At 43.3% G+C, this 14,351-nt stretch overlaps 3 protein-coding genes across 5 annotated transcripts in view; 2 read left to right on the top strand and 1 right to left on the bottom strand.

Annotated features, from left to right (window-relative positions):
* Positions 1-105: 105 nt before the first annotated feature.
* LOC6541339 (protein peste) lies at positions 106-7,644 on the top strand. 2 transcript variants are annotated; one of them, XM_026978442.1, is made up of 5 exons: positions 106-556; positions 2,812-3,079; positions 4,822-5,130; positions 5,235-6,019; positions 6,080-7,644. In XM_026978442.1, exons 2-5 carry the CDS (start codon positions 2,957-2,959, stop codon positions 6,528-6,530), a joined length of 1,668 nt encoding a protein of 555 aa, XP_026834243.1. In that variant the 5' UTR covers positions 106-556; positions 2,812-2,956; the 3' UTR covers positions 6,531-7,644. The 2 variants fall into 2 exon arrangements, with proteins under 2 accessions (XP_026834243.1, XP_026834244.1); XM_026978443.1 differs by lacking the exon at positions 106-556 and adding an exon at positions 786-1,575.
* Positions 7,638-9,205, bottom strand: LOC6543370 (protein FAM151B). 2 transcript variants are annotated; one of them, XM_026978445.1, is made up of 4 exons: positions 8,974-9,205; positions 8,634-8,846; positions 8,326-8,567; positions 7,638-8,269 (listed from the first exon to the last, which is right to left on the bottom strand). In XM_026978445.1, exons 2-4 carry the CDS (start codon positions 8,725-8,727, stop codon positions 7,700-7,702), a joined length of 906 nt encoding a protein of 301 aa, XP_026834246.1. In that variant the 5' UTR covers positions 8,728-8,846; positions 8,974-9,205; the 3' UTR covers positions 7,638-7,699. The 2 variants fall into 2 exon arrangements, with proteins under 2 accessions (XP_026834246.1, XP_026834245.1); XM_026978444.1 differs by having other exon boundaries at positions 8,978-9,203.
* A 1,197-nt stretch (positions 9,206-10,402) lies between these two features.
* LOC6541109 overlaps positions 10,403-14,351 on the top strand; it is an 85,161-nt gene continuing 81,212 nt past the window's right edge. The window contains exon 1 of the mRNA XM_001970179.3: positions 10,403-12,536. Within this exon, the coding sequence (XP_001970215.2) occupies positions 11,535-12,536 (1,002 nt within the window). The 5' untranslated portion in view covers positions 10,403-11,534. The remainder of the gene's footprint in view (positions 12,537-14,351) is intronic.

Below are 14,351 nucleotides of genomic sequence, written 5' to 3'. Positions count from 1 at the left end.
AATTAGTTTTATGTTTATATAATTTTATATTTATAGTTCGCCGATGTCACAAGAGTCTGATGTTTCGAGTCTGGACTGGTAACACTGATCACCGTCTGGCAACACTGAGGAAAAGGGTATTTCATGCCACCGTAGCCGACCACTTTTCGCCTTAACGAAGAATAGATAATTGTTGCTGCTGGCGTCTCTTTGGAAAATACTTGTTTAGTTTAGTCGCAGGCGCAGCGCCGATCAGACACGTTCGGTTTCGCTCGTGCGCGTTAGTTTGAGAACAGCAATTAACGGTGCGCCGTGGTTTTCTGAAACCGTGCGAGTGGAAGCGAGACGGCTAATGGCAAGAAATAGCCGCGTGCTGGGGAAACAACAACAACATAAAAGCAGCGGAGAAACGATCATAGATTTTTATATAAACATTATTTACACTGTCGCGTCGCTGCAATTGAAATTGGTTTCAATTTAAAAGTATTTGAATAAAAATTAGACACGTGCCGCGAAGTGCATGTGAAAAAAGTGTTAAAATAGCAAATGAATTAGTAAACAACGTCAACCAGAAAAAGTAAGAAAAATATGATAAACAAGGAATGTCAGTGGAGAAAGAGAGAGAGCGAGCGCGCGAGAGAGTTCAACCTTTTCTGTTTCCTCCGTAGATAATTTTTTTTTTTAAGCAAACTCAAATAGACACATAATAGTTCTTAACTCCATCTAGATAGGAAGTTAGCCAGCCAAAATGTGACGCATTGCGATGAATTTGCGAAACGAGTGAATAAAATCGTATACAAAGTGTAGCCGCGCAACGAATTATGTTCATACATACAATGTATATATACATATGTATATTTTTGTTGGCACATTGCACTGTGTTGCTGGTTATTTTTAGGCTAAAAGAGCAAATAAGGCAAGCATGATGAGCAAACACATAGAAAACATTGTCAACAGGTTGCGGAAGTGACGCTCAAGGTTCAAGGATAAACCCAGTGTTAATATTTTATGTTCGTTAGTGTGGAAAATCGCAATTGTGCGAAATTCGCGTGATTGATGTATGAACAAATGATTAGGCAGTATGTGTGATTCATAATCTGGTGTAGTAAAGCACAAAATAATCAGAGCGCAAGAGCGGGCATGGGCGGGGTGGGCGTGGCGTGGCATGTGGGGTGACTTTGTTGTAGATAAAGAAGCAAATAAAAGCCCACAACAAAAACGGGTTTTACTCTTAACCTCGGTACGTGTGCAGTAGTGAAAAGAAATAAGTCATCGGACGCAGTACGTGTGTGCCACAATAAATAAATGTACCTACACATGTGCATGTACCTACACATATATTTAAAAATCGTTGAATTATCACCAGTAATGGCCGTAACTAAGGCCAAAAAGCACCTCAGCCAGCGGTTGCTAGCCAGCACCAAGAAGTGTAAACAATGTTGACTATAACGCCCCCACTTCCCGCCCTTGCGCACTGCGATTTTATGGTTGTGTCAGGGTATGGAATACGGAGTATGAAACGTGTTTTCGATCCAGTCCCACACTCGCGAATCAAAACAAATAATACTCGTGGATGTGCCGCCACAGTGAATCACGGTATTCCAATCTTTAACCATTCTTAAAACTGTTCAAGTTCGGAGTCAGCAAAAGGAAAATAATACTCATTGCTATTAAAGTTGGGAGTCAGCATACCAAAAAAAAACTCAATTCAATGGGAGTAGTACAGTATTCACATACATACATACTCGTATGTGTTTTTTTCTGTTAACGGTAGTGTCAGAAATATAAAACAAATTTTCCCAGCAAAGTTTCATCAGTTACGAAGGATTAGGTGTGTGTAGTTTTCATTTTGTAGTTAAAATCACTAAGGAAATTGATGTTTTAGTACTGACCTAAGTATACCAACAACACCGTTTTCCTAACAGGGTCATGCTAGACTTAACATTTCAACGGTTTTATACCAACGGTTGAAACGGTCCCAAACAAGGTATATTAGTGACTAAGCGTTGATAATCAGTGTTCTATATAAGGTACAAAAAAAGTACTGTCTGAATAAATGTAGATTCCGTGGAGTGATAACTCAAACTTCATGGTCTGCTAGCACCTGACGTAATTCCTGCATTGAGAAGAATTTTATATTTATTTAAGCCAGCCCCCTTCGGACCGGTTTACTTAAAACAACCCCCGAAAAAACACAATTAATACATATATGCACATTTAAGCAATTACTTCGTTAATTTACAAATGAACTACAGTCTTACATCTGTAAAGTGGATGTAATTTTGCTCTAGTGAACTTGTCGTTAAGAAAATTGTGTACATAACAATATATAAAATATAAGAAGCATAGTATAAGAATTCGCTTCACAAAAATGGTTAATTCATATGGTAAATGTTACACAGTAGATTGCAGTTACTTACATATGTACAAATGCTTGTGTACTTGTAGGTATTCATTTTAGTACATATGCACATACATTGCTACGTATGTATGTATGTCCATATCAAGTTTGCGGTTTGCCCAGTGCCAAGTAAAAACTGTATTACAATTAGGGATTGGGTATTAAAATGTGTATAATTACGCCGCAGTTAAAATTTGTGATCGCCACTTATGCGTCGCCACTCTCGCCTCTCTCTTACTCTCTATACAATTCTCTGCCTATTTCCCGATCCTCAGGCAATCGAAATCGGGTGGCTAGCCTCCTGGGCCCCAAAAGTGTGCGTGTGTGAGCGATAAGATTGTAACATACAGTTGTCGATAAGCCCGCATTTCTCACACTCGCACTCACACTCACAGTCACTCTCACTCACCTACTCTCTGCTCTCTCCGCAGACGCCAGTAACGGGAACGCAGTCGATGCGAGGGTTCCACACTCAGTGCGCCGCAAGAGGTCGGTCGAGGAAGACGCCTTCCATATAAAGAACATCGATTTACAGCAGCGACACCAAGACGCAGCCGCAGACGCAGCTCCACCAAGATGTCATCATGGGCGCGGCACTGTGTGCCACTGGGCTTCGTTCTCCTTGGTATCTGCTGCATCGCCAGCGGTTTTTACCTCTTCCGCAACTGGATCGATATGTTTACACGCATGCGCGGCCAGGTTAGTACATTAGTACTCCGGTATTTATTGCGATCGGTTCGATCCTATCTTATCGGCTTCGATTGCCATCGATTCGCAGACCTTGGGGTTAAGTTTCACAAGCCGGCAAATTGGCAGTGTGTGCAAAGGTCAACTGGGAGACTCATTTGCATACCATTTGGATCGGGAGGAACCAATTCTTCCATTGAATTAAAGCAAACGAACGAAAAGACACTGACAATTCACTGTGTGCAGGTGTTCGAATAATTCAAAATCACCACAAGCCAACAGATAAGATAAGGACTAACAACCTGCGAATGATCCCTTATGGAGAACATTTTGTAAATCTGTCGTTAGGGTGGCTAAAACACCTTTAGGATCCCAAACTTTTGAATGTGCTTTTAACTAGCGAGTTAATGCTATTGTTGGGTTCATTTTCTGTGTGTAGAGCGCTTAGTCACGACAGTTAAACTCTCGTTGAAAAGCGTTCTCCTTAAGCGTTATGATCGTTAAATAGCACTGAACCAATAGCTAGGAACCTTGTTGAAATGAGCATTTAATCTTGCTGACAATTTTTAAAATGATAAAATCATGACAAAATATATATATTAACGGAAATTTATTTTTTTCGATTTCCAAATAATTATCAATCAAATTGATAATGTTTTGGTTAGCCAGGTGTTATGTGAATCATGCAATTTTCGATCCTCATTCTTATTTGCGTGGTTACTAATAATAGTAAGTGATTAATTGGCATTATCAAAAAGAAAAGGGCACACCTGTCACTGTGAATCACGGGTTTGAATGTGAGGTCAATAATCCAACATTCAAGCTTTTTCCCTTTATGTTTTTGGTCTATCGGTTAGCGGAAATACCATCCGAAAGTTGTGTTATCTTATCTTGGACAAAACCTGAAAAATAACCCATTTTGCGATAGCCGTGTTCGATTAGACAACGCTCTTCAGTTCCATACTTATATGAATATATGGCAAAAACGACCATAAACGGCCATAACCATCCAGACCGGCATGTAACCGCACTTCTCCATGTCCGATGACCCTGGCCGAGCACCTGTACTCCACCTCGATACGAAACCAGGCCGACATGTGTAATCCATTAGGATTTTACAGGGCTCACGGCGAACATTGGCGAAACTGCCTAGAGCCTAATTCGATCTTGTTTTCTTTTTTATCAGATTAATAATTTCCTGTAGCCAGTCGCAGTTCCAACTATAAAGATTATAAGGCCCTGTGCCAAACAAAATGGTGGCCAGTGGTCTGCGATCTAGACTATCGTTGGGTCTGTCGTTCTGGCTTACAATGATTGATGGCTGATAACAGCAATCCACCAAACCCATGTAATCGCACCATAGCACCTGCAATTTCGCCGAGATAGAGCCCTATAATTTAGCGAGAAAGTGCACTTGAAGCGTTACTATTACTAAAGGTTTTATGCAAACTAGACCCATGCACAAAGACACTTACAATATGCACAAAAATACACATGTACTGCGAGTCAATTATGGAACCTCCTCCAATGGGTACCAATTGCACAGATCATTCGTGAACTTTGATCGGTTCTCCCATATGCACATTGTTCACGTATTCAATGCGCAATTTTTCATCAACGAATTCGATGTTTAATTGTTGTGCCAATTTAGCAGCCAGTCATCCAGTTAGCGGAAGAGTTAGCTTATTATGTAAACCGATTATCACTGAATATTGATCGCATATTTTTCAATTGAAACAATTTCACTATTATAGGAAATGGCCCTGAGCCCCAAATCACGATCATTCGAGGGCTGGAAGGTCTCCCCGCTGCCTTTAAACTTCGATATCTACCTATTCAACTGGACGAATCCGGATGACTTCTATGTGGGATCTGGTAAGAAGCCACGCTTCGAGCAATTGGGACCCTATCGGTTTCGGGAGAAACCCGACAAGGTGGACATCAAATGGCACAATCATAACGCCTCCGTATCATTCCGCAAAAAGTCCTGGTTCTACTTCGATGCTGCCGGCAGCAACGGAAGTTTATTGGATAAAGTCACCACAGTCAACACCGTAGCGCACGTAAGTTCCCAAAAATGAAATTGAAACAGAAATATTGATAGATCTCTCAATCCCATTATAACATCTATTAAAATAACATTTACACTTTATTTATTTTAAAACAGAGTGCTGCTAGACGTGCGGCTGACAACTGGCTTGCTAGAGGTAGCATTAACATTGCCAATAAAATTTATGGCCAGGAAGTGACCATCACGAGAACCGTTGATGAAATGCTCTTTAGGGGCTATGAGCATCCATTCATAAACGTCGGCAAACTGCTGAGTCCTCAGGATGTTCCCTTCAAACGTGTAGGCTTCCATTACTCCCGAAATGGCAGTTCCGCCTTCGATGGTGACATTAACATGTTCACAGGAGCCGATGATATTGCCAAAATGGGTCAGATTCATACGTGGAATAACTTGACGCACACTGGAGCCTTTGAAGGCACCTGCGGGCAGGTGCACGGCTCAATGGGCGAATTCTTTCCGCCCAATCTCAGCACCCACGACACTGTCTTCATGTACATGCCCAAGATGTGCCGTGCTATACCTCTAGACTACGTGGAAACTGTCAGCGTGCATGGCGTGACCGCCTACAAGTTCAGTGGCACTAAGCACGCCGTGGACAATGGCACTCTGTATCCGGACACCAGTTGCTATTGCGTCAATGGAAAGTGTATGCCCGCCGGGGTGATCAATATCGGACCCTGCGCCTTCAACGCATCCGTCTACATGTCTTTTCCGCACTTCTACATGGCGGATCCAAGCTATCTGGACGCCATCGAGGGTATGCGACCAGAACGCGAGAAGCACGAGTTCTTCATGACCCTGGAGCCCAATGCTGGCGTGCCAATGGACGTGGGTGGTGGCTTTCAGGCCAACTACTACATGGAACCCATTTCGGGCATTGCGTAAGTAACTTAACCTTTACATTTGCCCTTACATAAACTGATATTTTTATTTTCTTTCAGCGTGTATGAGAATGTCCCAAGGGTTATGATTCCCATGATGTGGTGCGAGGAGCGAGTACGAGTTTCGGAGGAAATCGCCGCAGACATCGCGCTTGTTCCGCTTATTGTCCTGCTGGGACAGATCGTAACCGGCATCCTTTTGGCCGGCGGTCTTATATGCACTTGCTGGTACCCGACGCGACAAGTGACGCACTTCTGTCACAGCGATCCGAAGACCAAGGCCAACGTCCTGCGTCCCCTCAATGTCTTTGGTGTAAATTCATCGGCAGCCACAGCTCCGGTGGCGCAACTATTCCGGAACAACATTAGTTCATCGGGCAATGAGCGCGTTGGAGTACGCCTGCTGGACTATAATCGCGATTCCGGCGTAAGAGAGGAAAGTGGTATTACGGAGAGCTCGCACAGGGAACGTCTGATCAGCCAGCACTCGCCCGATGTTATAGTTAGATAATACATGCGTTGGCATCAAGCCATTCTGACGGTGCCTCCAACGATCATCTGCCTAAGACTCATTTACGTTGCCGTAGCCTAGAATAGCATAACGTGATGAAACCATTCTGCCTTAGCCAGGCTCAAGGAGGCTGAACTGCAGAGGCAGTTGAGGATGTTGTTGAGGATATCGTTCCAGTTCACGTCACACACCACATTACCACACACGCCCGGTCGCATTAGGAGTTCCCTCAACACATCTGCACGCTTTGCAGACAGCGAGAGAGATTTATAAGATTATTTATTTTAGTGCCAAATAACAGCAGAAACGCAAGCAAAAAGTCATTAACTATTTTAGTAGGATAAAGTAAACTGTATATAGAGCGACTCGTGTAGCGCCCCATTACTCATTTTCCTTAATTCTTGAAGTTAAAACTGCGCATGCCCAAAGTATTTATATTTATATAATAATGCATATCTTTTGTAGAGCGACATTGAAGGTTTTAATCCATATTGATCTGAAGTTATTAAGAAATCATACTGAACAGAACACAGCTAGCTAGAATTGTTGCTCATTTAGGTAGGCCTACACATTACAAATTAAAAGTTGTTTTAAGTATTGTACAAATAACGCTAGCACTGCAAAGATTACGCATATCCTATGTACATATGTCAATCAGTTTAAGATCTAAATACCTAGTTTGTAAAGCACAGCTGTGAACCCGGAAATATTTCCAAAAATTCCTTAAGATAAATGAATAGAAAAAATGTTTAAAATCAAGTGATCAAAGAGGGACTGAGAATGACAGCAGTTACTAAAATTACGTATGGAGACGCTGGAAAAATGTCCAAACATATCATGATATAAATTGAATTTGAGAAAAGTAAAGTAAAAAACAAATCCAGTAGGGTATATAAATATTTGTTATTATGAAACGATTCGTTTGCCGATTCAATACATTTAAAAAATATTACTGTTGCCTTGAAAACATTTTCCCATAATAAGTTTCTTTAAGTCTTCACGATACTTGAATGTTTAAGTGTTTTAAAAAAGATCTTTTTTATATAGAACGCGTCACCCAATGCGATTTCCAAATATTCCACCTAACCTAAAATAAAACTGTCAAAATAGTAAAGTAAAACTTTTTATTCAGTCGTTTGGAAATTGTATCCAAATTGCTCGGATCGTACCTATATATTTCTCTGCAGCCAGCTAGACAGAGCCCAAAAGCAAAGAGCAACGAAACTGAAGCTAAACAGGGACTTGAAGGTGCTGGCTCCGTTGCCGGGATTTCCCAGCTCCAATTGTGCAGCCAGCTCCTCCGGCACGTCCAGGTAGACTCTGTCCAGGCCAAAGCTCCAGATCAGCTTGCGCAACTTTTCCACATCCACATAGTCCCCGGCAGAGGACCAGACGGTCAGGGTGCTATTGTTCGTCTCGTTTACCGCAGCCACCAGTCGATGCAGTTGGTCCTCGCTGTTGGCGGCGATGCCAGCGCGCACGGGGAAGGTGATGCCCTGGCCGGTGGAGAGGACATTGTTGGCGGTCAGAGATTCCAGCATGGCATCACACTGGTCCTGCGTGTATTCGCCATCCCGAAAGTCGGCTCCCCAGTTAGTTGTCCAGCCGATGGAGAGCACTGCCTGTTTGTAGCGCATGCAGCCGGCGAAGAATCGGTCCGCATCCACGGGCACTGTCCTGTTCTGATCCACGGGACCACTTAGAATATCGGCGTTTATCCAAACTGGATTGGAGGTCATCTGCCAACACACAGGTATTGTTAGTTTACGCTCATATCCGCTGTGTCCACACTTACGTTCGGTATATTCTCGTCCAGAATGTCCAGGGAACCCTCGAATACCTCGATCGACTTGAAGTCGAGCTTCACGCCCTTTTCCTGGCCCTCATGAGCGCGGTTGAATTCCATGATCTGGTATAGAAATTGCGCCAGCGTGATATCAGAGATGGTTGCTGGCGGATGGGCCATTACGGGCATGTCCTCGCCTTCGCCATTCAGTTTGCCCAGAACAATGTCCGCCTCGATGAAGTCAATGTCACCTTTGCGGGGGTATGATACCGTTGATAAGTCGTGTGTGATAAGTTACTTGGCTCCCTTGATCTTACCGGGTTTGCTTAGGACCTCGTCCAGCAATTGCTGACTGTTGACGGCATGGGCCCAGGTAATGGCAGTGAGATTTGTGCCCCATGCCTTCACCATATTCGACTGTTTGAGGAATGTATATTCCACCTGGGGATCGGCTGGTGTTCTCCGCTCGACCACTTGGTACTGATAATTGCTGGCGTTCAGAGCGGACCCATTGATTTTGGCCACGAGCACTGCGAATGGGCGCGTAATACGGCGTTAAGATTCCATAATTAAACAATGGGACACACAGAGGGTATAATATGGCAGATAGATAAGCCCCTTTGCCCATTTGCCCATTTCCTCACCCTACCACCTCACCTACCAGCGAGAATTGATACGCAAGCCCAGTCGAAGCAATCCAATGTGAATTTGTTTAATTCGCAGTGAGCATGTGTGCGAGAGTGGACTTTAACAAAAGTCCCTTTGTTGTGTCGTTTTTATGGAATGCGCTCCGTTCTACTCTTCTTCCACTTTCACCGAATGCTGCAATGCAACTGCACTTCGATAATTTGCTTCAATCTGTCAGCGGCGGAAAGGCGCAAACGCGGAGAGCAGACAGACGAGAGAACGGCGAGAAATGTGGCTAGCTTCGCGAAGCCGACGCTCATATACCCTCGAAGCAATTTCGCTGTTCATCGTTTTAGCATTACATGATGTGGTGTGTTAGTTATAAAAGATCTGATTTAATTGTAAACCAGTCTCTGTAGTTCTGTACTCGACTTACCTTTGCAACAACATTTAAAATAATCCACTAATTTTCTATATTCGACAAAATCTTCGATATGCGATTTTATATACTAGATATTGATTTATTGGCAAGTAAACTCTTTTGTCAGATTTAAATCCTTAATTAACTATAAGATACCCGATATTTTTTTAAATGTAAGTTTTATTGGAAGAAATCTTTGAAAATGTAGTCGCCAATCTTAATCTTAATAATATTTCAACTGAATTGGGGAAATGCGTGTCAAATCTAAACTGTCTAGATTGTAGGCTTTCCAAAATCCGAGAGTTATTGCCCCACGAGTAATGGACATAAAAAGTTCGAGACTGATAATGTTTGGCGCCCAAAATGGTGAAGTTCAAAATGCTAAATGCCAATTACCAAATAGTAGCGTTGTAGCTAGAAAAGCAGTCTTTGAATCCATTTTTCTATACGTATAGGTGCACTTGATCAACATCTTGGCACAGCGGTTAGAAACGAACTAAATGGCATTTTTTAGTTTTGCTATTGCTGATTTCATTAAACTTTGATTAAGATTGTAAATTGGTCGGGACAATCAATCGTCTTATTCCGAAATCTAATCTCTTAAGTGATAACGTTATCCGCTTAAATGGCGGGAAACCTTTTCTAAACTATGCAAAATAAACTATTTGCCACACACAACAAAATAAGAAAATATGGATAATTATTTCTTATTTTGTTATTTAGCTTCTCATGATAAATACACCTCTCCCTTTTCTTTTATTTTTAATGAGGTGATAACCCATTTATTTAAAATAATAGAAACAGTATCGTTTATCCATTAAATTCGTAATTGTTTTAAATTTGATTTCCTTAAAAACATAAGCTATTTTATTTTTTAAATATTTTTGTACGAGGCCTCTGTTAGAAAAGCGCTGCTTCTTAACATTTCTGTTAACGGAGCAACAGCAGCAAGAGAGACAACTTAAGAGAGCGGTACAGAGAGCGGAATTGGTGTGACCGTGCGGCGGGGAAGGAAAAATGCGAGAAAGACATGGGAGCACAAATATCAGCGTAACGGGCGCCGCAAGAACTGGCCACTCTACCCCGCAGACACTCAGTTTTCGTTCGAAAATTTAACGGCTCTCGAACCGTTCGGACGTGTGGCTCTCGGTGCGCGTGTGTGTGAGTGGCGAATATAAATATCGGGGAAAAAGCTCGCACGTGCGACGCTTGCGAAAAAATATTGGAAATATATATATTGCGAAGAGAGGGGCCCAGCCAGGCGTAATACAAATAAATATTCAATAACGAGTGCAAAAATAATTTGCAAGCGCAAAAAGATTTATAAATAGTGCAACAACAACGGCAGCAACAGCAACGGCAATAGCAACAACAACAGCGACACAATAAAAGAATTTGTCAGGCGGCGTTTGTTTTTGTTCTCCCTCTCTCTCCCTCTCCCGCTCTTTCTGTCTGGGTCGTGCTTTCCTTTCCGTCTCTGTCTGCCGGCCTTCGTCGCGTGTGTGCGTGTGTCCCCGTGTGCGTGTATGTGTGTGTGCGCCGTCTGTGCAGCGCAAAGATAAAAAAGTTCAGAAATTGAGATATACGAAATGAAATACAGAAATTCAACTTAAGAAATTGCGCCGAAGAGGAATTAATTTATGGCGAAAATTTAATAAGTGCAGGGCAGAGGAATAGGAATAGGAGAAGTGCGCACTAGTTTTACACAGCCGACAAAAGCCGGCCCGATTTATATATTTCTTCTAAAAATACGACTGAAATAATATCGAAATATTCGAAACACGCGACAAAAGTTGTGAAAGAAAGAAATTGGAATCCTGTGTGCGAGTGTGCGAGCTGAAATGCCGTCGGCGAAATGCAAATGCAACAAAATTAGTTACACTAGCTGACAAAATCAAAATCAAACAAAAACCAATCAACGAATGTGCCAAATTGTTTAGTGAAGTGCAAGTGAAGGAATCGCACAGATTGTGGAAGTAACCTTTAAAGTAATCAATATTATGGATCCCAATCGTAACCCTATAACTAAATAAAGACTCCAGATAAACAGCAACACCTTTTGCAACTATCTGCATAACCCAGTTCAGAATCGAGAGGGTCACAACCGGCATATGGTGAAAATGGATTACTAGTAGGACCGGAATCTGGTTATCTAAAGTATTGCCCAAAAATGAACGAGTACGTGACGCCCATGATCAGCACCGTCTTGAAGAAATACCAGACGAGTGCCACGAAATCGCTCCAGGGACCAGGACACGCCCTCACCGCCGCCGGGGTCCTCGACATAGTCACCAATGGCAGGAGCGAGAGTCCTGGCCTCAACGGCAAGTGCCAAGCATCTCCGCCAGTTGTGGCGCTGATCAAAAAAGAAATACTCAGTTCGCCGGAGCCGCAGGATCTTCATCATCACGAATGCTCGACGAGGGGCACACCGCCACAGATATATTCGCCCGCCACGCCCCCCAGGGAGCTATCCCAGCCGATTTTGTCGGTGGCGGATGCGGGATGTGGGGAACTGTACGAGACGAAACTGGAGGGCAAGACCATTGGATGTTTCTCCGTGGGCGGGGAGATGAGACTGTGCCTGCCGCAGTTCCTTAACAACGTCCTCAACGACTTCTCGCTGGAGCAGATCAACCGGATCTTCGATGAACTGGGCATCTACTGCTCGCAGTGCACGCACGATCAGCTGGTGGAGTTCAAGGCCGCCAAGATCCTGCCATCCGATGTCAAGGCCAGTGGCCTGATCACCAGAACCGATGCGGAGCGCCTCTGTGCCGCCCTGCTCCATCGTTCGGACCGGAACAGCTATGTGCCGATCGAGAGCTTGGCCAAGGGAGCTCTCAGCTTCCACGTGTATCACAAGTGCTTTGGCAAGTGCGAGGGCATCTGCACTCCGGACATGTACTCCTACCAGAAACCGACCTGCATCAAGTGCCTGGAGTGCGACGGCTGGTTCTCGCCCCAGAAATTCGTGGGTCATGTACATCGCAAGTTCGAGAACCACACCTGCCACTGGGGCTTCGATTCCCGCAACTGGCACGACTATCTCCATGTGGCGCTCGATGTGGAGAACCGCGAGAAGTACCAGATCATCCTGGATCAGTTGAAGGAGGTGGAGCTCAAGGAGATGCACAAGGCGCAGCGGGAATTGGATCACAAGAAGAGAAAGGTGAGTTTCGATAGCTTTAGATTGTTTCCATGACGCCAAAAGTAACAATATACATAGTTACTATTTCGTCTTTTTTTTTCCTCCACTTCCACGGCAAGCGTTTATAATTAGCTCAATCGACAAGTGTTATTATTGGATACATAATGTGCACCTTGTTGGGCAGGTCAACAATTTCCCAGAACGAAGGCGATTATTATTAACTCGATAATCTGCCCGCCCTTCGTCCGCTCAATTATTCTTGCTCTCCCCCATTTTTATGCGCTCAAGTTGTATCCACACAGCCCTGATCTTAATTTTAATTATGCATAAGAACGGGCGCCCCACGCGGCAGCCACAAATGCGATACAAATATCACAAATTTCTGCGCCGGCTACTGCGGCTCCATATTTGGACTGCCATTTGGACGACTTCCATTCACATTCACATTCGATTCGATCTTCTTTAACGACACTTTGTGTTTGCTGCTGTTAAAAAGACATAAAACCCGCGAAATGCACAGAGTAGTGAAAGAAAGAGAGAAGAGAAGAGAAAAATGTATATTTTAATGTATGCATATAAATATAAAAACAAATTTCATCGCTGGCCATTTATAATGAATTCATAATAATTATAATTTCAATGCAGCTGCAATTTATGGCGCTGGTTTCGTGGCCGGGTTGGGGTGTAAAACATTTTTTTCGCCTAGGCCATTTTTTGTGATTATTTATTTAAACTACTTAATTTTATGCTTAAACAGCGTTCGCGAAATATTTCCCCGCAAAGAGACAATAAATAATACATTTTCCGCTGCTGAATTTTGTCTCGTTTTTTGTTTTTGTGGCTATTTTTTTTTCTTTGTATCTGTTTGTTGTTGTTTAAATGGCTTGTTGTAGCTGCCGCTGCATTTTGCGGTTGCCAAAGCGTCTGCCGCATTTTTGAATGTTTGCCGCCGCGGCAGCGCTGCCAGCGAATTGGAATGGAGCTTATTTTTAGCTTTCCGCTCGATTTATTTGCGCCCGTCTCGTCTGCGCCTTGTTTGCAGCCTGCGGCCAAAAGGCTTTCGATTTTCCAGTACCCTGTAGGGTATCCTGGAATCAGTTACCATGTCCTACAGCGTGTCTAAACTGCGAGAAAAACCATAGCATAACAATCAACAATTATGTTATTACTTAAATATCCAATAAATTAAGAAGAAGTTGTATATATTTGTGACCGAAAACCAAATATCCATTTAATCGGGTTAAAATAGTTTTCATTCACTTTCTACCCTACCAAATTGTATCTCGCATTTTGAAATCCAATGTTGTTAGTCCTTCTTCGAACTCAAGAGTATTTTGGACTTCCGAACCTTCTGTTCTGCTAATTTCCTATATTTTTTTCTGAGCTTAAGCTGGTGTGCGTGTATGTGTGTGTGCGCCATGAAAATCCGCTTCGACCAGCTTCAATGTTAAATATTCAGCAAATAATAATAATGAGCCAGTGCGAGCGGGATGGCCTGATAGGAGAGGGGGGTGGAAGCGGCGGGGCAGGGGGTAGCAACAAAAATAAATCGCAAACCGGTTGCAAACATTGTCTGCTGCGAAGTCTCTGTACTTTGCTCGGGGTATTCGTTTTGGTCTCGGTTTTGGCTTTGGTTTTGGTTTTGCTGTTGGTTTTGCTGTTGGTATTGCTGTTGGTATTGCTTTTGGTATTGCTTTTGGTATTGCTTTTGGTATTGGTCTGGGTCTGGGCCCTCGTCTCGTTATGGGATGTGGATGTGTTTTCCGTCTGGCAGAGTCGGGGATCCAATCGGATCGGTCGCATTGGATCGCATCTGAGCGGAGCCCATGGATTCCT

This window comes from Drosophila erecta, unplaced genomic scaffold, assembly GCF_003286155.1.
Source record: "Drosophila erecta strain 14021-0224.00,06,07 unplaced genomic scaffold, DereRS2 tig00000055-arrow-pilon, whole genome shotgun sequence".
In the NCBI taxonomy this organism is placed as follows: domain Eukaryota; kingdom Metazoa; phylum Arthropoda; class Insecta; order Diptera; family Drosophilidae; genus Drosophila; species Drosophila erecta.
This window is presented reverse-complemented; position numbering and strand designations above follow the sequence as displayed.

Bases quoted from the DNA above. Each gene is read 5' to 3' on its own strand.
- LOC6541339 (XM_026978442.1), top strand. From the start codon at position 2,957: ATGTCATCATGGGCGCGGCACTGTGTGCCACTGGGCTTCGTTCTCCTT. The intron at 5,131-5,234 runs GTAAGTTCCCAA...ATTTTAAAACAG, and splicing joins CAGTCAACACCGTAGCGCAC to AGTGCTGCTAGACGTGCGGC. The intron at 6,020-6,079 runs GTAAGTAACTTA...ATTTTCTTTCAG, and splicing joins GAACCCATTTCGGGCATTGC to CGTGTATGAGAATGTCCCAA.
- LOC6543370 (XM_026978445.1), bottom strand. From the start codon at position 8,727: ATGGTGAAGGCATGGGGCACAAATCTCACTGCCATTACCTGGGCCCAT. The intron at 8,568-8,633 runs GTAAGATCAAGG...ACCCCCGCAAAG, and splicing joins CGAGGTCCTAAGCAAACCCG to GTGACATTGACTTCATCGAG. The intron at 8,270-8,325 runs GTAAGTGTGGAC...GTGTGTTGGCAG, and splicing joins TGGACGAGAATATACCGAAC to ATGACCTCCAATCCAGTTTG.